This window comes from Paralichthys olivaceus, chromosome 17, assembly GCF_024713975.1.
Source record: "Paralichthys olivaceus isolate ysfri-2021 chromosome 17, ASM2471397v2, whole genome shotgun sequence".
Classification (NCBI taxonomy): Eukaryota; Metazoa; Chordata; class Actinopteri; order Pleuronectiformes; family Paralichthyidae; genus Paralichthys; species Paralichthys olivaceus.
The window spans coordinates 1970494-1992448 of NC_091109.1; the positions used below are offsets into that span (position 1 = coordinate 1970494).

Consider the following 21955-nt stretch of genomic DNA (forward strand, 5'->3'; position numbering starts at 1 on the left):
ACACAGCATACAATCATCCCTCCGTGGAATATTTACATTGCCATCCACATGAGGAAAATGATTCCAGCAGGATTTCACTAATGTATTATTTCCATAATCCCTCATACTTCATCATAGTCACTTCACACCTGTTGTATTTCAATGAGGCCGACAGTGAAACGATCGAGGAGAGCGCTCATCATCTGTGCAGCCCCCTCCTGGAGCTCGCCGATGATGAATCCGACCCATAATAATGAGCTTTGCTGCTTTACTTCAAAGATCTCAAGCAGCATTCAGATCCAAGCAAATCCAATCAATCCCACTTTCCTGTTCGGTCCTTGAAGGCTGAAGGAAGTGAATTTCTGGCCACGTATGCGTCATTAATGCTGATATTATTTCCCAATGAATCCTCTGTATGTCCTGCATCTTAAAGGTTTATTTAAAAGCTTGAGTTTTCTTTCATTAACGCTTGATACCGACATACAGTACTTCATGTGTTTGCTTTAGCCTGTCGGTATATTTTATTTTAACGTCTCTGAAAGAAAATCAGATTGTCAGAGTGTTATGATGAAACCAAGCACAACTTGACAGATTTAATCTACTCTGAAAGCATTTTTTTTCAAATTGGTAAAAGGTCCAACAGAAATAACAGCATCAAAGCTCTGATCTAGCGAGCGCGTTGAGTTTGGCTTCCAGCTGAATATCACACATCCCTTCTCCTCATCGCTCTCTCTTTCATGTGCAGGTAAATATTTATGGTGTGCGAGCGCACTGGGAGATTACTCTAAGCTACATTTGTTTTGGCTGAACTGTCCCACGGTTAAAAGCAGGGCAAATTAAATCTGGGCGAGGGCATGACCACGTTGCCAATGTGCTGCCATCGCTGCCAGGCTGACTCCAAGATTATTTCTAAAAGCATTTTATATAATAAAGGGATGTGGGTCTTATATTTATGAGTCATGCAACACAAGAAATCTAGTGTTTGTTCTGAGTTTGTTCTCCCATTACATTGTTTCATGATATGGTATTAAATCGCCATTCAAATCTCCTTTTCTGCGTCACTGTGGGCTGAGGTGATTTTCTTGCTTTGTTGAAAAATATCTCACTTTCTGTTTTGCACAGTGTGAGGACAGTCACATTGTAAGGTGACTCTATCGCAGGCTGCGTAGACACAGAAACATTTCATTACCTGTGTGCATTATCTCAATGGACTGACTGTCCCACAGAGGAAGGTCAGCAGTGATCAGATAGGAAGCCCAGTATTGATTCCGCCACTGCAAAGATTGCGGAATTGATTTATAAACAATTTGCACAAGTGCTGTTCGGGAAGTAAGCACAACACCTGAGTTCCATTTTACTATTGGTGTCAGAGTGGTGATGGCTACTCACGCCAACATGTTGCATCACTCTTAATTGTAAAGTGTCAGTGTTTTCAGCCTGTAGAGGAGACACGGTGCAGCAGCAGCATCATTCATGGAGAGAGTAAGACTGGATGAGTCAGAGATCGCTTGTATCCCGCACCCAGGGTTATTTTATTTTTACGCTCTGCTCAAAGGCAAGAATTACATCTCCGAAAAAACGGAAGGTTTCAAGGAGCAAGAGATGTTTTCAGGATACTCTGAGGTCAAGGGTCTGGATTCTTTTTGACTTTTTAACATTCTTACATTTTTAACAATCAATATGCAGATTTTTTACCTTGAGATAAAATAAACATTCCCACTAAAGAACACATGAAAGGATAAAAAATAATAAAATAGGAAATTCAATTGAATAATAATTTCTGTTAATGAAAATATAGATATATATTCACTACAGGTGGAATATTATGGGTCGAGACATCTGACATTTAGTTGCTTCAGTGCAGTGGGTGGGACTACCCAAGTCAGAGATTGATGGGCTTCGTTTTTCCTCGATATGAAAACCACTTCATGGCTCAGACGTGGAGCCGATGGTGTTGCTTTAATCTCCCTCTTGTTCCTCCGCAGACCAAACCAGTTGCATTTGCTGTTCGCACAAATGTCAACTACAGCCCGAGTCACGATGACGACGTCCCTGTGCCAGGCATGGCCATCTCCTTCGATGCTAAAGACTTCCTCCACGTCAAAGAGGTGAGCCGCCACTTTCCTTTGTGAGGGGAAAATATGGAGGATGCTGATGGTGACACGTGACTATCTGTGATTATTCTGTGTAGAAATTCAACAATGACTGGTGGATAGGACGTCTGGTGAAGGAAGGCTGTGAAATCGGTTTCATCCCCAGTCCAGTGAAGCTTGAAAACACTCGTATCCTCCAGGAGCAGAGAGCCAAACAGGGCAAGTTCCACTCCAGGTAAGAAGCCAAATCTTCACCCAAGTCAGTTTCTTTGGCTACGAGATCATCTTAAGTACATTTACACATAAGAAATGTTCCTTCTCATTTCAGTAAATTGGGAGCAAACTCATCTTCCAGTTTAGGTGAAGTGGTTCCTAACTCACGGAAATCTACTCCTCCTTCGTCTGGTGAGTAGCTCGATCTGTAAATTTGAAAACTATTCTTAATTTATTCCTTGTTTCAAACTTTTAACCACTGAACACAAGTTTAAGGTAAGATATAGGTTAAATATTACGTATTTTTGATTTCCTAAAGTAATTTTCATCCCATGTTTTAATGGTCATAACTATACTTTAAAATGTTTGATTTCTCTGTGTTGTAGCTTCTTCCTGTGCTACTGTTGATGTGAAATGTACCTGTTACCTGTGTTCACCTCTGTGTGATGGTGCTCTTGTCTGTCTGTGCGTAGCCATTGACATAGATGCCACAGGCTTAGACCCCGAGGACAATGAGCTCCCCGTCCACCTGCGCTCCCCTAAAGCCAGTCCAAACACTGTCATGTCCCCCCTAGCAAAAGAGAAACGAATGCCCTTCTTTAAGAAGGTAATCTGTACGACGCCAGCCTCTCTTCTTCTGTGTCCGTCCGCTTGGCTTTTGACTAAAATGCCTGTGGCTGCTTGGCCTCACTCAGCGTCCGTCCTGTGTGTCTACACCACCGTGCACCAACCGGCCATTAGCATGCGTGCCTGTTCTTAACCTCTCTCTTTCTCTTCTTCCGTCTCACTGCAGCTAAGCAGAAGCAGAAGTCGGTAAGTCGTGGTCTGCAGCAGTGTCTGGGGACGAACTGTACGATGCGTGACGTCTGAGCAGAGACTTTGTACTCACCTCTCACCTACTCACTGCAATCCTCTGTGTTGTGTTTGTGACTGTTTGTGTTTGTAAGTGAACTTGTGATGATGATTCAGTGAGATCTCAGTTTGAACAGATTTTTAAAAAGATGGATGACATCTGAATTTACTTATATATCTAAAGGAATATTGGGACATTTTGGAAAATAAGCGTTTTCTTTCCAAGAGTTAGATGAGGAGATTTTATTTAAACCGTATAAAAAACCATAAAAGAGAAAACCAGGACGTTTTGCTCTCAGTCAAGTACCCAGTAAAATCTACAGATCAAACAAACAAAATATTACTTGTTAATAATAAAACGTCAGATGTGCGACTAGGTATTTTTTATACCATTGAAACGAGAATATCTGCTGTAGCTTTTTGATACGAGATACTTTAAGAATCCCTCAAAGGGGGAAACTGGATGACTCACTGGGCGATTGTGGCTGAGGGGGTAGAGTGGTCGTCCTCTAACCAGAGAGAATTTCCCCTCTATCAATACTGAATATATGTATGCAGATTTGTACAAGTCTTCTGGTTCAACTCCTGGTAAGAAAGCATATAAGCATAATCCCTGAATTGTCCTAGCTGTTCCTTTAAGTGTACATATATAAGCCATATATATAAATCATATGGCATGTCATATTTAATCAGTGATCATGAAAATGAATGCTCATTTCTGCTGGGCCTGTTGAAAGTCAGCATCATGAAATTCAAAGGAATACTTTCAAAATATTTGAATTATGGGAAATGTATGCCAAATCACTTTTGATCTAAAAGTTGTTGATCTAAAGTTACCGAAAGTGTTTGAGCAGAACTACACGTCCGTTAATAACCTCATGTTAGTCAGCAGTAGAGTTCCCACAATGTCTCAGGGGAGGCTCAGTGACGACAGCAAACATTAGACAGAAAGAAAATGTTTAGAGGAGAAAGAAGAGGAGGTGACAGACGGTTACATGTCGTCCACTAAAACACTCGTCATAAAGATAACACATACCGAGAGCAGCAGCTTGAGGACAAATAAGGATCGAGACAATGAGTGTGGTGAATGAAACGGCCCTTTTACGTTGTTTGAGGAGGAAGAAGTCGACCCTCTCTGTTTCCCAGCTGTCTGCTCTCCAACAGAGCTTCAACTTAGATCATGCACTGGCTCTGCTTCAGTAAAAAAAATTAAAACTGGAAAAGCACTTTCATGTTGCTCCAGTGTGCTGGCGTGTCCACAACAACATCCAACACGCCGCTCTGCCAGGGACGCACAGCAGGTTCACTGCCTTGATCTCGGATGTGGATAGAAATGCACTTCCTCAAAGAACGTCCCAAGAGTCTGCGATTATATATCATATTTATATATTTATATTTTCAAACATATATATGACGCAAAAAGAAAAAACAGGGGTATTAACCCCCCCCCCCCCAAACAAATGTCAGTGTCAATCCTTATTCATTAGATGAGAAAATTGGTACCTCTCAAATGTCTGTGTGGTAAATATGACGCTGGAATGTTACTGACAATTAGCCTAACTTAGCATAATTCAAACTAAAACAATAAAACACTCCAAAGTACAGAATATGATATTAACTGCTGTGCACTGAGTTGCCATTTTCCAACTTTAAGAAAGAATTTGACATTTTGGGGAAATGCCGTATAACCATACACCATATTCGCCAGCAGATAGTTTGCGTAGCTTAGCATAAAGACTGTAAAAAGGGTAATTGGCTCGTTTGACCTTTTTACAAACGCAACTCTTTGCTTTACTCAGCATCAGAGTTAGTTTTTTGGCTTTAGCCAGAGCCATGCTCACGGTTACCTTGTGTTTCCAAACATTACGCTAAGCTCAGCTAATCAATGAATCAACCGATGTGGTGGCCGTCTCTTCATATTGAGCCACAATTCAAATAAGCATAATTGGATGTCAAACTTTAAACCTTCATTCGTGTCGTTTCTCATTAGTAAATCCCAATTTTTCCTTTTCCGTCAAACTGCTTTTTTGAAACACTTCAAAACGTGTTGCCAAAACCAGCACAATGCTCACTTTGATTTAAACTGATGCTGTCACACAAACTGAGCTCAACTGTTGTGAGCAGGTTTTCCTACCAGAGTCCTAATCTTCCCCTCTCTGACTAATCTTTCCTGTTACATGTTCCCTCTGTTACCCGGTGACACCAGAACCATGAAACGAGAGAAATGATCCATAATGAAACGCTGCCATTTGCCGGAACCTGTTTTAAATTTGTTTCGAATTCTGCTGAAGTTTGAATTTGGGAAGCAAAAGACCGAATCTATTACAAATCAAAGCCTGCTTGCGTTTTCGTCCCCGGGTTCGGCTGAGACGTCTCATCTCATGGTTCACAGTGTTCCAGTGCTTTTAAATTGTCTTGCTCATTGTTTTTCTGACCCTTTGTGTGATTTGTGATGGCGGGTGTTTACTTTGTCTCCATAAATAAGTGCAACTGTTTTTCTTCCTCTCCTGCTCTCTGAAGACGGAACACATTCCTCCGTACGACGTTGTGCCTTCCATGCGACCCGTGGTTCTGGTTGGACCATCACTGAAGGGCTACGAGGTTCGTCGGCGGGGATATTTCAAACCGCAGTGCCGGCTTTGTTGTTCATCTGGGAATATGTTGTCAAATGTGTCTGCCTTTAACGGCTTTATCTCTCCCTGCACATCCACAGGTGACAGACATGATGCAGAAAGCTCTGTTTGACTTTTTGAAACACAGATTCGAGGGAAGGTAAGTTGCCTGTGACCTTTTTAAAACACAAGCTCTAATCCTGCTTTCTTCCTCATTCTTCTTCTCCCTCCCACTCTATAGGCTGGTATTTATCTGTCCCCCGAGGTTCGCCAAGAGAGTGTGTAACTAGTTTGTTTGGCCTGGAGATGTGTGCTACTGCTTTAAATAGTACCTCTCCATGTCCTTAATAGGCCATAGTGGGCCCTAGAGCAGAGAAGGATTCTCCTCACTCAATGTTGAGTCCGTCCACAGCAGAAAAGCCTTTAAGTTAAACAACACTAAGATCCACTCAGACCATTGGCAGCTGCAGATAATGCTGTTTATTCTATGTTCTTGAAGCATAATTTAACTCACACTGGCAACATGTTTGTACTAGGCTCTGATTCATTCTCAAACAGCTCCTTTGGCTCTTCAATATTTTTGTTTAGACTTCTAGAAAAAGTTATTTTTATTAAAATTAATACATTTTACAAAAAAAATACATGTTTAAAATGATGTTACCATGTCCACATTCTTCCACTCCACTAGAGGGCAGAGCGGAGTCCAGAGTTTGGCGATGGTGGAGGAGGTTGTGAAAATGTAAAAAAATATATATATTTGTGTATTAAGATAGAGGGCAAAATCTACCTTTGTTGAAATTTCTCCCTCGTGTCTTACGATCATCTCTCTTGAATTATTGGATTAAAGCAATAGGCTACACTGCTCCATATCCATGAGCTTTTAAAAGACGTGCACTAATGATTGCAGAGTTCAGACAGAAAGCTTCGTCCGTGTCTGTATCCAACTGAGCTTTGAGACGTTTAAGTACGAAAAACAGGGATCAGATATCTGTTAACACAATTCTTCACAAATATGAACTTGTATTTTTGTGTTTTAAACCTCAGTCTCTGCTCTGAGTCAATGTCTGTGAGTTTTTGCATCTATATTTGGATCTTTGTTGTCGAGTCTGTATCATCTATATTAACTTGCTGTTCTTCTTGTCCCGTGTCTTAGAATATCAATCACTCGCGTCACGGCCGACATCTCTCTTGCCAAGCGCTCGGTCCTGAACAATCCCAGCAAGCACGCCATCATCGAACGCTCCAACACGCGCTCGAACTTGGGTACGTTTTGGGCTCGGATATCACAAATATGCCTGGGAACATCTGGTGTTTTGATTCATAATGTTTTCAAGGAGCTTTAAAAAAAAAAAAAAAGGGAAAGGAAGGAAGCGATTAAAGAAACTCTTGACAATGGTAATGATAACTCCCGACGGCCTGGAGCAGCCTTGGCAAGTTTATTTAGTCAGGAATGGAAGATAGAGCATAAATGCACGATAACAAGTTCAAAAACCGCTTTGATTTGTCTGGGGTTGATTGGGGTTTAGATGTGATTAGTAAGAAACAGATTCCAGCAGAGGTGACTGGGCTAATGATTGCTTTGTATCACCATAAGAATCTGTCAGCGGCTGCAGCAGAGGGAGGAATCCCAGGAAAAGCTCAAATTAGAGGCAAAAAATTGTTTTAGATATAAATTTTACACAAAGCCACCACACTTTTACTTGACAACTTGACCTCAATCTTTTTTTAATGGTGCATTAGGGCTGAGAGCAACTGCTACTCTCTCTCTCTCTCTACATATACTGTATATATATATATATATATATATATTTGTCCGAAGAGGCCATTTTGTTCTGTCAGGAGCATAAAATCTTTAATTCTCTTCCCCATGAACATTTGCACATTTTGTTTCTTCAAGATTCGATCAACTATTTCAGGAAAATAGAATTTGTGACTCACTTGTCGTCCAGATGAACGTTTAGGTTGGCGTGTTCTCATGATATCAGTTCCCAGGAAGTCATGACGCCTGGCCGTGATCCACTCAGATTGGGATTTTGTGCCTTGCTGTGATATTCGTAGGATTGTTATTCTTCACAGTCACATCGTCATCTGTTACAGTGGGAGTTGTGTGACGTTAAAAGTCGGTTCTGTTAGAGGTAACAGAAGATGGCTCACTTTTCCTCTCGCAGCTATGAGTCTCTCTGAGCCTCATCCTTAAAGTCAGGATGTCTTTTTGATGCTTTATTTTGTCTTCATGAAGCTCAAAGAAAGGAGCTGGACATTTAAACCACATATTGTGAATTGATTTTTGTTTATAAAGCACTTATATAGAAAAGGTTTCACAATAAGATTTTAGAACATAGGACAAGATGGAGAACATCCTTTGTATGTTTGAAGGTCCGTCGCACTTGATGCCAACCACCAGTTGATGTTAGGGACATATCTTCAGTTGTGTATCTTAGTGTCATCAGATGTTCTGGGCTTTAATGGCAACAGCATTGCAGCACTGTGAAAGCCATGTGGCAGTAGATCAGACATCATTACCTCTATGCTTTTTTTATCAAAATAAAATGAAGTATTAACTCTGCACTAATCCGTTTTGTCTGTAGCCGAAGTCCAGAGTGAGATTGAGCGGATTTTCGAACTGGCCCGCACGTTACAGCTGGTGGTTCTGGACGCCGACACCATCAACCACCCGTCACAGCTGGGGAAGACGTCCCTCGCCCCCATCATTGTGTACGTCAAAATCACCTCCCCCAAGGTTGGTTTAAAAAAAATTTACATGATGAAGAGATAAACTTGATCAATGTGTGATGTAAGTGAACCAGCAGAACAAAAGAAAATGTCCTGGATGTGAGAGAACATGAGGATGAATAAAGACAACTGATGCTCCCTCTGCTCTCATACATGTATTACTCAGCTGTGACTGAATCTGGCTCGTCGACGTCCTTGCTCATATTGTTTTTATGTAACTAAGCTGCTGTGATTTTTAAACACAGCGTGTCAGACGTCTCGTTCGAAATCAAGCGAATGCACGAAGGAACTGATTCATCACTGTGACCTTCAGCGTGTGTAAAACTGGCTCATGATTCAGTGATTGATTAAAAAAAACAGAACTTAAAGAGACATGAGATACGAGCTTGAAATCTTAGTGGCACCTGTCTTCTCAATTTCACCCGTGCCACATTAAATACAGCTTAAAGGGATGATAAAAGTATTAAGTTTTATATATATATATATATGTATAAGCAGTGGAGCAAGTAGTCAGATCATTTTTTTAAATTTACAATGTTAAAATACACTGCAAGTTAAAATCCTGCATTTAAACATGTGTTAGTAAGATTATATCAGCTGTAACCACTTAAAGTAAAAGTACTTGCCCATTGACAGATTATTAAATTGTTATATTGATGCTTCAGTGTCTCTGAACTACTGGTTTAAAAACAATGTCTTGTATTTTCTAATGTCATGAAATGTTTATATCATGAATCTGAATATATTGGATATAGTTTCTGAAAATGAACAAGTGACTAAAACTATCAGATGCATGTATTGGAGTAAAAAATATATAAAAAAGTATAAATTTGCACTTTAAACATTCATGGCCTTTGTCCTCATTTGTGTTCAGGTGCTGCAGCGGCTCATCAAGTCTCGAGGCAAGTCTCAGGCCAAACACCTCAATGTCCAGATGGTGGCTGCTGACAAACTGGCTCAGTGCCCTCCTGTAAGTCTCTGCTGGGATGATTTGAAATACCCTGGAGTTCTGTTCTTTAGAAATGATTTTGGCTCTGGGTTTTAGTTTTCTGCATATCTAAAGCCTGATTTCTGGTTTTGAAAGCTTTGTAATTCCTGCTTGTTGTATTCGTGTTCTTCTGTAATCGGCTTACGTATTATTTTGGAAAATAAATGACAAATGTTCTTGTGCCCATCTGAGCACCGATGGTATTAAAATGAGTGTTGCACAAGTGCCACCACATGTTTGCACATTCCTGAAGGTCGGAGGAATCATCCCAGTCTCCCTGAATTCACGTGCCGAAGTGTCCTTGGGCAAGATATTGAACCCTGAATTGCCGGTTGTGCAGAGGCAGCGTGTGAATGATGTATGATAGAGAGAGTGCTCCTCTTTTCTGCTTTTAAACTAACAAAAGTAGATTTGGATGTGCCCGATAACTTTCATTATTACATCCGACCCCTCAGTGTCTGCGTGTTTTATTCTGTCATCCCACCACAGCATCCTCTTGTTTATTGACCTCATCATGTCGCCTCCATTAATTTTCTTACTTTGACTGCACCCTTTCCTCTCCCAGGAGATGTTTGACATCATTCTTGATGAGAACCAGCTGGAGGATGCATGTGAGCATATGGCCGATTACCTGGAGGCCTACTGGAAAAGCACTCACCCCACCAGCTGCAACCCTCCCAACCCACTGCTAACGAAGCTGCCCACAGCCGCCCTGCCCTCCAGCCCGGCCCCGGTCCCCGGTGTGCAGGTACAAGTGCTGAGCAGACGTGGGGCCAATGGAGGCCACAGAGGGACGGGGGTGGGGGATACCTGTAGACAGTACAGGAAGTGACAGGAGGCAGGAAATGAGATGAAGGGTCTGTCCCAACGCCCACACTTCAGGAGTCTGCCAGCTCCTGTTCATGTGATGTATTTTCTGAACATGTGGAGGTGTGTCTGATTAATGAGGACGTCCTGTGGTTTGTACAGATACACGACGCACTCCAGCTTTGTTGGTCTCATTTAATTTCCATAGTAAACAACAATTAGGATCAAACAGTTCTATAGGTGCAGTCAGATGACAGTAAAAAACACATTCAGGGGCCGAGGTGTAATTACCTCCACCACCGTTTGTTTACCTGCTCGTTATTTAGTGAGATTACACATGAACCTCAACACTTTCCCCCGAAGTTTGATGAAAGTGTAACTATGGCAAAAGAAGAACCTTACTCAGAGTAGATCCAGATAAACGAGCAGATCCAGGATTTATTGCTTAACATTTATTAAACATTGCGGAATAGGGCGTTAGCCTTGGCAGAGGTATGTGCTCTCCCTTCTAGTTAAATTATACAACATTTAAAAAGAGTCACATAAAAACACCGGGGGGGGAACTAATGAGTACATTAACTCTCATTAGTGTTACAGTCTTATTTTTTTGTTTTGTACTTGTGTGGAGTATTTTTAATTAATTACTTTTACTCCTACTTTAATATTTTTTAACTCCAGTATTTTTACTTTGCTATGTTTAAAAGTGAAAAAGTAACATGATGAAGTTATGATAAAACATTTGAGAACACAACAAACCAACAGCACTGGAAAGCAGAATGAAGACTGTGGGTTTTAGGACAGACCTTTAGATAGATACCAAGGTGGACAGGAAGTGAGATGGTAACTATCTGGAGCCTGCAACTTCCAATGCAATGAAGATGTATTTATTATTATTATGTAATATGTTTATTTGTCTTTTTGAAAATGTGTCATTTTGTGGTGTGATTTAAAATCAATACTTAACAACATGGTCTGTGCAAATGCTGTAAAATCCCCTCCCTCTCTTTGTCCTCTGCCTTCTCAATGGGAAATGTAAGACTGAAAATGAGGAAAACCCTGATATTGATGAGGAGCAGGAGTGAGCTTGACATGTGATTGCTAGTGTGGTGAGATCTTTTATTTGGAGTTTGCTTCCCCCGGGACCACGGTCAACCTCCGATCGATGGCTGACTGGCGTGCGTTGACGTTGACATTTCATGCTTTACGGTTTTGTGTGAGTGCATATGTAGAAAAAGGTAAAAAACACAGGCACCAGAATGTAGATGTTAGTTTGCATGGGTTTTGTTTGTGTTTGCAGTTGCAGTGTATTTCCTTTGTTGTGTCACTTTACTGACTGATGATTTTTACTCATCCCAGGGAAGCGGTGCGGAGCAGAAGGGAGATAAAGCATTAGAGGAGAGAAAGGGCTCCAGAGAGGATCACCATCATCACCATCACCACCACCACCACCAGAGCCAGGACCAGGCTGATGCTGATGCAGAGGTGGACGTGGAGGGCAACGAGGAGGAGAGGCCCCTGAGGTCGGAGTCCACCAAGAGAGCGCAGCACATCCACCACCGTTCGTCTTCCACCAGGACTGAGCACCACAACCACCATCAACACCACCGCAGCAGCCGAGCCCGGGGCCTCTCCCGGCAGGAGACTCTGGACTCTGAGACCCCCGAGAGCCGAGAAAGCAGGGAGAGCCGAGAGAGCAAGGACTCGGCTTACATTGAGCCACGCACTCAGCTGCTCCACCAGGAAGAGGAGGACGAGGAGGAGGAGGAGGACGAGGAGGACGAGGAGGACGAGGATCTAGGGGAGGGGCACCCCCAGCAGCAACAGCGCTACGAGCCGCTGCCCCACCGGGACCACAACCACCATCATCACCACCACCACCATCACCGTGGTGCGGCCGACGAGGCCGCTCACAGCACGGGACACCACCGCTCCAAAGAGCGCGAACAGGACCATAACGAACGCAACAAGCAGCGCTCTCACCACCACCACAGGCCGGCACGTGACCACCACCATCACTACTACGACCGGGACAGAGACAGGGACCGAGAGGGGGAGGTGGCTCCCAAAAAGAGGGGTGATGCAGGGGAATGGGTGAGAGACTCCTACATCCACCAGTGACCGACCAAATCCCTCCTGAAGCTCATTCCGACTCCTCCTCTTAAAGAGCGTTCTGTTCTCCCATCGTGCTGCTACACCCTGAGACCACAGCATCCTATTTATGTACACCTCCTTTGTAAATGCTGTTGCATCTTTTCCAACGGCAGGATTTTGATTACATAGATACAAATATAAATATATGTATGTGTGTATCTATGCATAGACGTTGTTTATGTGTGGATATGCATGAATATTCTCAAATATGCATATTTTAAACCTGTGTTTGATAAAGCATGACACAAAATCAGAATTTGGTTTCTGTACTGAGCTGTGCTTTCTGTGATTAGCATTTTTAATTTTTTGGGAATTTGTTTTTTTTGCTTGCTACCACTTGAATAATATATGTTCCTTCAGACTACTGCTAGGGTTGACTGCAAGAGTTGACTAACCAAGTTAGTTTGATGCTGTATTTACAGACCTCTTTTCTTTAAAAGAATAGTTTGACAATTTGGGAAAAAAATAATTAATTAATTCAAAAATTAAACTTTCGCAGCCTGTTTGTGTTCATGAAAGTTATAATGTTCAGGTTTTGTGTGTTAGAGAAGTGTTGGTTGTTATCTTGGAGGCTGCAGTTTGTGGTGCTGTTGGTTTGTATTGTGTTACACTGACAGGTGTTTCTACTATTCGTCCGCTCGTGTGTATTATCGAGAGCAGGATAAATAACAGAAACTGTGTATGCAGTTGAAACAACACCTCTCCCAAAAAAAACCTGAACATTATAAACTTCACGAGGGTATAAATTATCACATTTAAATACATTTAATTGAATCAAATCAAACTGCATAGTTTTAGCTGAGTGTAGCCAATAAACTGGCAACTGTGTTTACATTAGAATATCTACTATTTGGTAAAAAAAAAAGCTAACTGGCTGTTAGCTGTAGCTTTAAGAGACAGACTCTGGCGTCTAATCTCCAGCAGCAAATCTTGTAAATGTATTTCCCAAAGTGTCGCACTACTCCTTCGATTTTACGTTCATCATTTATTTGCTTAGTTCCCTTTTTTAAATTCTGCCTCCCTGGTTTTCAACATTTGGCTCTGACATATTTAAGCCTCCGTGGAGGAGGTGCACCTTAGTCATGCCTTACGAAAAACAAAGCGAGTTCTACAGTAAATTCCTCTTACATGCAGTACTGTTCTTTGTATGGGTCCAGAAACATTTTATAACATTGATACACCCGTTATTCTGCACTTTTACTGGTTATCTTTGGTTTAATGGGAAAGCAATTTGATACGACATGCAGCTTCCAGTAGGTCTGCCACGACCAAAACTCCACGAAGGTTTATCTTTTATTGAGTCTGGCCCCTTTTCTAATGAATGTTGTTCAACTCCCACTTGAAGTCATCACATCATCGTAGTACACAGACGTCCATTTTAGGATATTTCTTCAGTATGTTCCTCACTATAAAAAAAAAAAGAAAATGAAAAGATTTGTTTGCAAAACAAAATTCAAACAATTTCAAATGTAACGAGAGTAAGAAGTTTTCAGTATTCTTGCCATGTTCCCACGCCCCTGATCGAAGCCGTTTCCAGACTTAAACTCTGGAAAATGTCCGTACACCATTTTCGGGACATTTTCCAGAGTTTAAACCTTTCACATGTTTCAAACGCAGCAGGAAATTGTCCGGGTCAGACATGTTAATAAAAACAGGGAAATGTCCAGAACATTCAGGCAGGACATAAACAGCAGAAATCACATGTTTTTGTTTACAGCACACCGACACCGGCGTTGTCCCTTTTCGCCAGAAGCTCTCGAATCCGGTCTTTCCAAGCTGGCGTCTTTGTCGGCGTCTTCTTCATGTGTGACTCTTATGTTTCATTCTTGAGACATTTGGAAAAACATTGAGACATTTTCCTGCTGTGTTCAAATACAGGCTCACTCAAGACATTTTCTGAAAATACCCGGAGCAAGTGATATTTGTGTTCTCACGTGCAGCCCCTCCAGAAAAATGTCCAGAGTTTTGTGCACGTCTGAAAGCGGTTTCATGCAAATTGATGGTTATTGACCAAACTTTAGGCTCAATACTCAACACATTTGTTCAGATCTCATGTGGTGCGATCCTTCAAATCTAGTCCAGGCCCCTCTGTTTACAAACCCACCATCTGCTCATCTTCTCTGGTTTTGCCTGACAATTGTAATTCTAAAAACTCCATTTCTATGCTACATGGATAGCACTACAGATTTTTTTAACGTGTACATGTGTGTGTACATAATGCATAAATATAAAAGAATAAAGTTGGCAACAGGAGGACTTGCCGCTCGGGGGGGAGAGAAGCGTTTTGACGTGTGCTTTGTCAGAAGACCCAGACAGAGGAGGGAAAACTGTGTCTATAAATAGTCGTCTGAAAGTCGACTGAAAAACTGAGGTAGACTCACCGGCCTGCCTCCTGAGTCGTCATGACAACATCGACATGAATGACAATACCGAGGGGATGCGTCTAAAATAGGAAGCTGCTGCTGCTGCTGCTCCTCCTCACACACACACACACACACACACACGTCTCTAAAACAAGCACAACAAACGAGCACTGCCAGAGATGCAGCTGATTTAATCTTAGAATTTTTAATGTTGTTAAACGGGGGGGGGGGGGGAAATCCTCTTAAGCCGTCAGTGCTGCCGTGAGTAGAGCACTACAGTCCACCACTACATACAATGGACATAGGATGAAATGCACAGAGTGGTGCAGTCTGCTGGTACCTCCAGACAGACGTGAGGCCGGACCGATGAGTCTGATGGAACTCTCAGGGAGAGGGACTGAGCTGAGGTCACTTTAAAAATGCTGCATGACAGACGACTGGGCCAGATGTGTGTGTGTGTGTGTGTGTGCACTGCACTGCAGGCTCCAATCCATAAATATCACTGTTCACACTTTATGGACACAATTCATTTAGCACTGAATAAATGAGTGGTAACACTTTAAGTCCCTCTCACGTTCGTATGCAGCACATAAACGTGTCATAAAAGGATTTATAGCTCTGTGGTAGTTATGTAAATAATTGTGTTAATCGATACTCGTCCTGTGACACTGGACGTTAATGTATAACCCTTTGACTGTATATAAAGATGTGACAGCTCCCCACAAGTGAAGCCAAAGCCTCTTAATCGCCTCCTGGTGGCTGGCTGCAGTATAGGTTGTAAATCCAGCCTCCTCCAGGTTAATGGATGGGATATATAAGAAAACAAAACGTACACATCAAAAACTATTTTCTCAAACAGGGTTTCTGTCATACAAGGTGTCACACTGGTTTATGTTCAATTGTTTATGTGGAGATGTGTTGTCCATCTTTATATACAGTATTTGATGTAAACAGATCATGGTAATAAAGTAAAACACGGTTTTAATTGTATAAATAGTTTAATAGTATAAAGTATAACATCGTAGGAGACGGGAGAAATGTTACCATTCATAATAACTTCAAATGTCCTTTTATAATACAGCTGCTTACAGTCAAGACAAAGTAATGAAGTACACTTAAAACTGTACTTCTGTTCAAATTTTAGCAACATTTTGCTGATTGTACTTTTCCTCTTTTGCTGAAGTAGTATTACAAATCCAGGACTTTTACTTGTATATTTAAATTTGTACTTATTCCACCTGTGAAGTGTCCAAACTTCATATGGTGCTTATAAATTCTAACATTCCATCCGTGTATCCACAGTACGATCAACTTCATGGGACAGAAAAACTTACTTCAATTGAATTTTTATAGTGAAAAATTAGATCCTCATCTAATATTCAGTCGGGGTTACACGTCATTTCTTTCTGCAGCAGAAGTTGTAATTAGACGTCCCGCTCGTCTCCACTTCTGCTGAAAGACACTAAATTGTTAATACCTCTGATGACCTCCTTCTGCACGCTACTTCCTGATCCGCGCTCTCACATCCACTGAATCCACTGTCGCCATGGCAGCTGTGTCGTCACTGTTGTCATAGCAACGCCAGCACTGCCGCATTTGCCAATACTCATTCAGGCTCCATCCCCACGTGCCCCTCACCCCTCCTCCACCCTCCCTCTCTCTCTCTCTCTCTCCCCTGCCCTCGGTGTTTATAAAGCTTATCCCTATATGGCCCGCAGTTTCAGAGAGCAGCTGTTTGGAGGCAGATGCTGTAAACAGCGCAGCGAGCGTCTCTGTCAACACGGGCGCGTCAAAGCACACAGTGTGTCATAATATAAACACCATTGTTCCCGTCTGCAGTCCCACACGAGGGCTGGGAGAGAAAACATTATGCCCTCCGGTCAGTTTTTCAGGCACTTGGCAATAAAGAAGCCGATAGTGTCCCTGTCAGCTCTGGCTGGGAGAGGAGCCGTCGTCTTCGTCTGGTCCCAGAACAGCTCAGGACTGAACCTCTGGAGGAGGCGTAGCTGCTCAGGTGGCAGGCCGGCTCCCAACATGCCTTCTGCACCAATATGAGGTTCCTGTCAAGAGGAGAGCATACAGTGGGTGAAGTTTCCTTCAAATCTCTGGGTGAATTTGTGAGTCCATGCAAAACACTTTTACCTGTGGCTGAAGCGTGAGGCAGGGAAAGGTCTTGAGGGCCCAGGCGACCTGCTCCTCATTCTCTGCTAGAGTCACTGTGCAGGTGCTGTACACCAAAACCCCGCCTGTCTTTAACAACCGCACTGCCTGCAAACACACACACACACACACACACATTGTTTTTGTCATTACCTCTAAATAGCCACTGTGCACTGGTCTCATTTTCTGAAAGCTCGGAGATGCAGCTGTGATCTGCTCTTTAACAGCTATATTTCACTTTTACACCATTTCACAATGGAGTAAAAGTGATGTTGTAGAATATTGTATTACTGCACAGGCTACACTCTGCAAGTAGTTTTATTTTTAATACTTCCAGTATGTTCAAAAGCAGGAACTTAGTTATTCTTTAGTCAAGTAGAACAGTTACTGTGGCACTTATACTTGAGTACATTTTGTACAATTTATTTGTACTTTTACTGATGTCAAACGTTCATCCACCAACTCTTCTTCTCTTATAAACCAAGAAGTACTACCCCAACTATAAAGTACCTGCTGGGTGTATTCTGCCTTCCAGCCTCAGGGGGCAGTAGTTGGCACATTGCAGCTGGTTAGTGCTCTACCATACAACAGTTTGCAACTAGCTGCTGAACAATAGTGAATATTGACCTTAAATTCATCTGAAATGAAGACGTTGCTAAAGTTCTTGATGTTCTTGATGAGTAACTGCAAAGCAACAGGTTCATCATGTGAAAGATCTTCTGTCCACACTTTGTTTCTGCTGCTCTCAAGTGGCCAAACGTTTTACTGCAGAAGCATTATTGCAGATTTACTTGTCCAATAATTCCAGTTTGTCAGGTTGTGTTGTGTAATCCATCCACAAGTCACGCTTCAACCAGAAACTGTGTGCTTTCCTCTGAAACTACATTAATGTGTAATTAACCATTTCTAAAGATGTCGTCAAACAGTATGTTAGGGATCTGCTTCTCCAACTCGTTTCTTTCTGAGGTCAAAGCTGCTCCTCGGTCATTTTTCAAACATAATGTGTAACTCAGGGTTAAAGTTTTGTTTCCATTAAAAGACAGCATTTCATTTTGAGGTAGATTTTCCTTTTAAATTGTGAGTCTAACTGTAGATTAAGTACAGCCAGATGCTGCCACCTATTGACCAAAGTGGGTTATTATCAATATGATGTGACACTGGTTGCAAACAGAGGTTAAACATTTCAGAAGTGTTGAATCTGCGCGCAGTGAAACCTACAGCGTGAAACAACTTGCGCTGCAGAGGCTGGTACGAACAAATCTCCTTGAGGCTCCAGGTGGACGCCATGTTGGGCCGCTGTCCGAGGCTGCTGCAGGGAGCGTCCAACAGAACCCGGTCAAAACTCTCAGGAGGGAAGGGAGGTCCTGCAATGTGAACAGAAACAGAGGTGTAACCTGTCTGCTGGGTGGCTGGGATCAATAAACAGAGAAATCAAACCAAAGGCAGCTCTCTACCTCCGGTGTCGTGCGCCGGCTCACTGTTCACAGCCTGAGTGCTGTTGAAGCAAAAAGCTTTGATGCTGCGCAAATGCAACATTTGGGCATTTTGATGAATTCTGTCGATCTTATTTCGGATCCGGTCCAAGGCCACGACCTCGCCCTGCGTGAGACACAGATTCTTAGACTTTTATTTATTTATTCTACAGATGTGATACTACATGTTCTTTGTGTAGACTAGATTCTCAGAGAGTTACAGAGGAAAACCTTAAAACCTCTGAATATTAACGCTGATCCCTAGAGCAGCAAACAACTGCAGCAGACTGTACATGAATAAAAGTCGTGCCTGATCCCCCATGATGGCAGCGATGTGGCAGGTCTTCCCTCCAGGCGCGGCGCACATATCCAGGATACGTTCTCCAGGACGAGGCCCAAGCACGTGTCCCACAACCACAGAGGGGAGGTTCTGCAGACGCCGAGTGAGTGACATTAGCATTTATCAAATGAACTACTCAGCATGCTGACAGAAACAGGATAGCTCATGTGTCTAAATACTGTCATGTAGATTTGAATAGAATAAACACCTGTAGGAACGCCAGGTTGGGAAGAACACCATCAAACGAAGGACTCTGGTAAAGAGGTTCCACCATCCGAACACCAACACCTCTAAAAACACAGAAAACAGAGACTGAATTATTTTTGTTTTTCAATTTCAAACCACACACTCATCCCAGCTGTTTGACCAGGGGGAGACTGGTAGACATCAGAGGTGCGTTTGACATTGTTTGCCGAGTCATAAATTTACATTTAAACTAATTCTACTCACTTTGCAGGTTTATCTGCGCAGAAGATGCTGGAGCGGTCCAGTTCAGCGACTCCATTTCCCACAAACACCCTCTTCCCCTGGAAGCTCGTGGCTCCTCGGGTGCACCTTCCCTCCAAGTCCGAGAGGACAGAAACCACATCTCCAGCCTTCATGTCTGTCAGCAAAAACATCACAGGCAGATAGATAGATAGATAGAGTACTTTATTCATCCCCGGAGGGAAATTAACACGAGATTAAGATCTCGTGTTACACAACCACACTGAGGTAAAAACATAAAAGGACTGTGTTGTTCACTGACAAACTGTGAACTCAACACACACAACCTCTTATGACGTAGGCCTTTGTCTCTTACACTTGGGGCTGGCGAGGATCCCCGGGGTGAACACATGAGCCCCTCGCAGCACAGCGTTGCCGCACTGAGCGCCGACCACCACCTCTGAGCTGAGCTGCTTCACGGGCCTAAGAACATGAGAGGAAAGTGAGGTCACACGCTGGACCACTCTCGCAGGAAATCTTCAAACTGTGACAGATTACAGACGTCTTCACACACAGCAGGGATGGAAACTGGAGATCATATGACATAATATATTGGTACAAATGGGTAAATATTCACATCCTTTTTATACTTTTCCTTTCCTTTGTTTGATTCCTGTCTGACTGGTTCCAAGTTCATTCTGCCAGAGTCATAAAAACTATCTTAAGCAACAAGAGGAACAATGAATCAAACAACAGCCCTCGTTCTACAGCCAGTTTTAAAGACTTTTAAAGTACAATGTTCAAAATTAAACTGAAAAAAGGGTGAAGTTATATGTAAGAATTTTTATTTTAACCATGTACCTGAGATATGGACTTAAAAATTTAATTAAATCAAAAAAACTAAAGTAATTCAAAAATCATTTGTGTTTATAATTTTTTCTGTAGTCATTCCATGTAATTCCACGTGGGTTTGGCTTTATGTGACATCAGCACTGTGGTTGGACAGACATTCTAATTTAAGGACAAGTGATTACTCCACAGAGCAGATGAGTGTGACCCTGTTTCAGCCTTCCAAGGTATGATTACCTTGGGCCATCGACAGGAAGCAGCAGCACATCTGGAATTCTCGGGTGAGGGACGATCTGAAGGGAGACGTCCTCTGCTGATGAGCTGCACATCTGCTGCTTCAATAACAACACATGAGTGATGGATTATAAATGATCACGTCTCTACTGATCACAGCCTCCAGCGTCCACTCATTTAATTCCACTGCGAGAGAAGAAGACTCACCTTTTTCAGCTCTTCCCCTAACTTGTGTCTGATCTCCTCCAGGGAGGCGAGATGAGTGCTGACCCGAACACATGTGTAGGAAGGCGGGTGTGTGAGACATGTGAGCAGCCTGTGGAAACGACTCTCGGCCTCCTGATGACCCACTGCAGCCAACACCTGAACACAACAGAGACAAAATGAAATGAAGGAAAAGAGCCGAAGAAATGATGATCACTTCTAAGAAACACACATGAATTCTAACCTCCGCGTTCAGGAAGATGCTCTGTAGATGTTCGACCACTTCAGGCTTCAGAGAAATTCTTGTAGAAACTGACATTTTGTCCATCTCTCGACCAAACTCTTCAATCAGTTCAAAGAAAAACATTCAGTCAGTAACAGACAAGCAAATAAACTGGGATGAACTGAAGAGACAGACCCATCAAGGCACAGTCACTCCTATGTCAGCCAATTTATTTATTTTCTTTTGTCTTAAAAAAAATACACAAAACATAAAACTGAGTAGGCTCTGGTATGTGGCATTGGTTCATGGTTCGATATATATCTGTATACAAAGATAGAAATGAATAATAACAGAGTAATTACATACAAATACCTCGATAAATATGTATTAAAATAAGCGGGAATTTAATGGACGCAGTTAAAAACTATTAAAAAGCACAGAAAATGAGAAAATAGATAAATCAATAAATAAAGAGCTAATCTTCATTTTGCATGATTTCACGTACATTCTATACTTAATGCTTCTCTTTATGTTTCTTTTTAACTCTGAATTAAATAAAACAAATGTCAGGTTTGAAATGACAGAGTCAATCTGTGGACATGGATGAAAATCTTTTCCTCAGTAATGTCTTCACATAATTAGTGTCTGTTGAACAGATCGCTCATATCTTTGTCACGCTCCTCCCACCAACACGTGTTTCTTATTTATTCTTACATTTATATTATCGAGGCGGACTCGATGACTGACGACCTGTTCTGAGTTCAATTACAGAATTACATCTTCAACACTTCACATACTCACGTTTAGCTGCTCATGGCCGGTGCTGCTACTTCCGCATACGTCACATGACAACAGTCTGGTCACATGACACCAGTTGGCTCGTAAAGTTGGTAGAAGTTTATTTGAATATTTTGCTTTAGAGCAAATAAAACCCACCAATAATAATTTAATACAAAATTCAGTTTATACAGTCATAGATTGATCATATTTAAACTTTTATTCTAATATGCAAATAGACTTTATTTTTTTTATTATTATTATTTTGGCTTCAGGCCCAAGCTTCTCTTAGATTTATATAATTTCTCCTTTTGTTATAGGAGCTTTTTGTTCACATGTTATCCTTCAGATTTTTTAATAGACACGGTGGAAATAATTGTTTGTAGACATTCTTTTTTTTTTTTTTTTTACAATGACCCCAGTCTATCAGAAAACGTAGGATTTAGCTAAACTAATAAGGAAAGTGTCATTATGGGGTT

General features: G+C 41.9%; 2 protein-coding genes and 1 long non-coding RNA gene across 18 annotated transcripts in view; 2 read left to right on the plus strand and 1 right to left on the minus strand.

The window, feature by feature from the left end:
* cacnb2a (calcium channel, voltage-dependent, beta 2a) overlaps nucleotides 1-14684 on the plus strand; it is a 56787-nt gene extending 42103 nt beyond the window's left edge. For 9 of the 12 annotated variants that reach the window (XM_020087705.2, XM_020087710.2, XM_069512983.1 and 6 more), the window contains 11 exons: nucleotides 1965-2087; nucleotides 2171-2307; nucleotides 2401-2477; nucleotides 2759-2892; nucleotides 5658-5738; nucleotides 5851-5909; nucleotides 6903-7012; nucleotides 8338-8489; nucleotides 9357-9452; nucleotides 10036-10218; nucleotides 11634-14684. In XM_020087705.2, coding sequence (XP_019943264.2) covers nucleotides 1965-2087; nucleotides 2171-2307; nucleotides 2401-2477; nucleotides 2759-2892; nucleotides 5658-5738; nucleotides 5851-5909; nucleotides 6903-7012; nucleotides 8338-8489; nucleotides 9357-9452; nucleotides 10036-10218; nucleotides 11634-12395 — 1914 coding nt within the window. In that variant the 3' untranslated portion in view covers nucleotides 12396-14684. Of the gene's footprint in view, nucleotides 1-1964; nucleotides 2088-2170; nucleotides 2308-2400; nucleotides 2478-2758; nucleotides 2893-3078; nucleotides 3099-5657; nucleotides 5739-5850; nucleotides 5910-6902; nucleotides 7013-8337; nucleotides 8490-9356; nucleotides 9453-10035; nucleotides 10219-11633 lie in introns of all 12 variants that reach the window. The other 3 variants (XM_020087708.2, XM_069512986.1, XM_020087709.2) reach the window with 1 other exon arrangement.
* A 1086-nt stretch (nucleotides 14685-15770) lies between these two features.
* Nucleotides 15771-21657, minus strand: nsun6 (NOP2/Sun RNA methyltransferase 6). Of its 5 annotated transcripts, none has more exons than XM_020087334.2 (12): nucleotides 21501-21657; nucleotides 20721-20818; nucleotides 20480-20635; nucleotides 20276-20373; nucleotides 19566-19672; nucleotides 19214-19367; nucleotides 18972-19053; nucleotides 18734-18853; nucleotides 18406-18550; nucleotides 18170-18315; nucleotides 16934-17059; nucleotides 15771-16851 (listed from the first exon to the last, which is right to left on the minus strand). In XM_020087334.2, the coding sequence occupies exons 2-12, from the start codon at nucleotides 20802-20804 to the stop codon at nucleotides 16672-16674; spliced, it is 1398 nt and encodes a 465-aa protein (XP_019942893.2). In that variant the 5' UTR covers nucleotides 20805-20818; nucleotides 21501-21657; the 3' UTR covers nucleotides 15771-16671. The 5 variants fall into 5 exon arrangements, with proteins under 5 accessions (XP_019942893.2, XP_019942895.2, XP_069369090.1 ...); XM_020087336.2 differs by having other exon boundaries at nucleotides 20276-20370; nucleotides 21501-21656; XM_069512989.1 differs by having other exon boundaries at nucleotides 21497-21533.
* LOC138405307 (uncharacterized) lies at nucleotides 18736-20106 on the plus strand. Its single transcript, XR_011239024.1, has 3 exons — nucleotides 18736-18866; nucleotides 19221-19477; nucleotides 19551-20106. It is a non-coding gene; the product is annotated as an uncharacterized lncRNA (long non-coding RNA).
* Nucleotides 21658-21955: the final 298 nt, after the last annotated feature.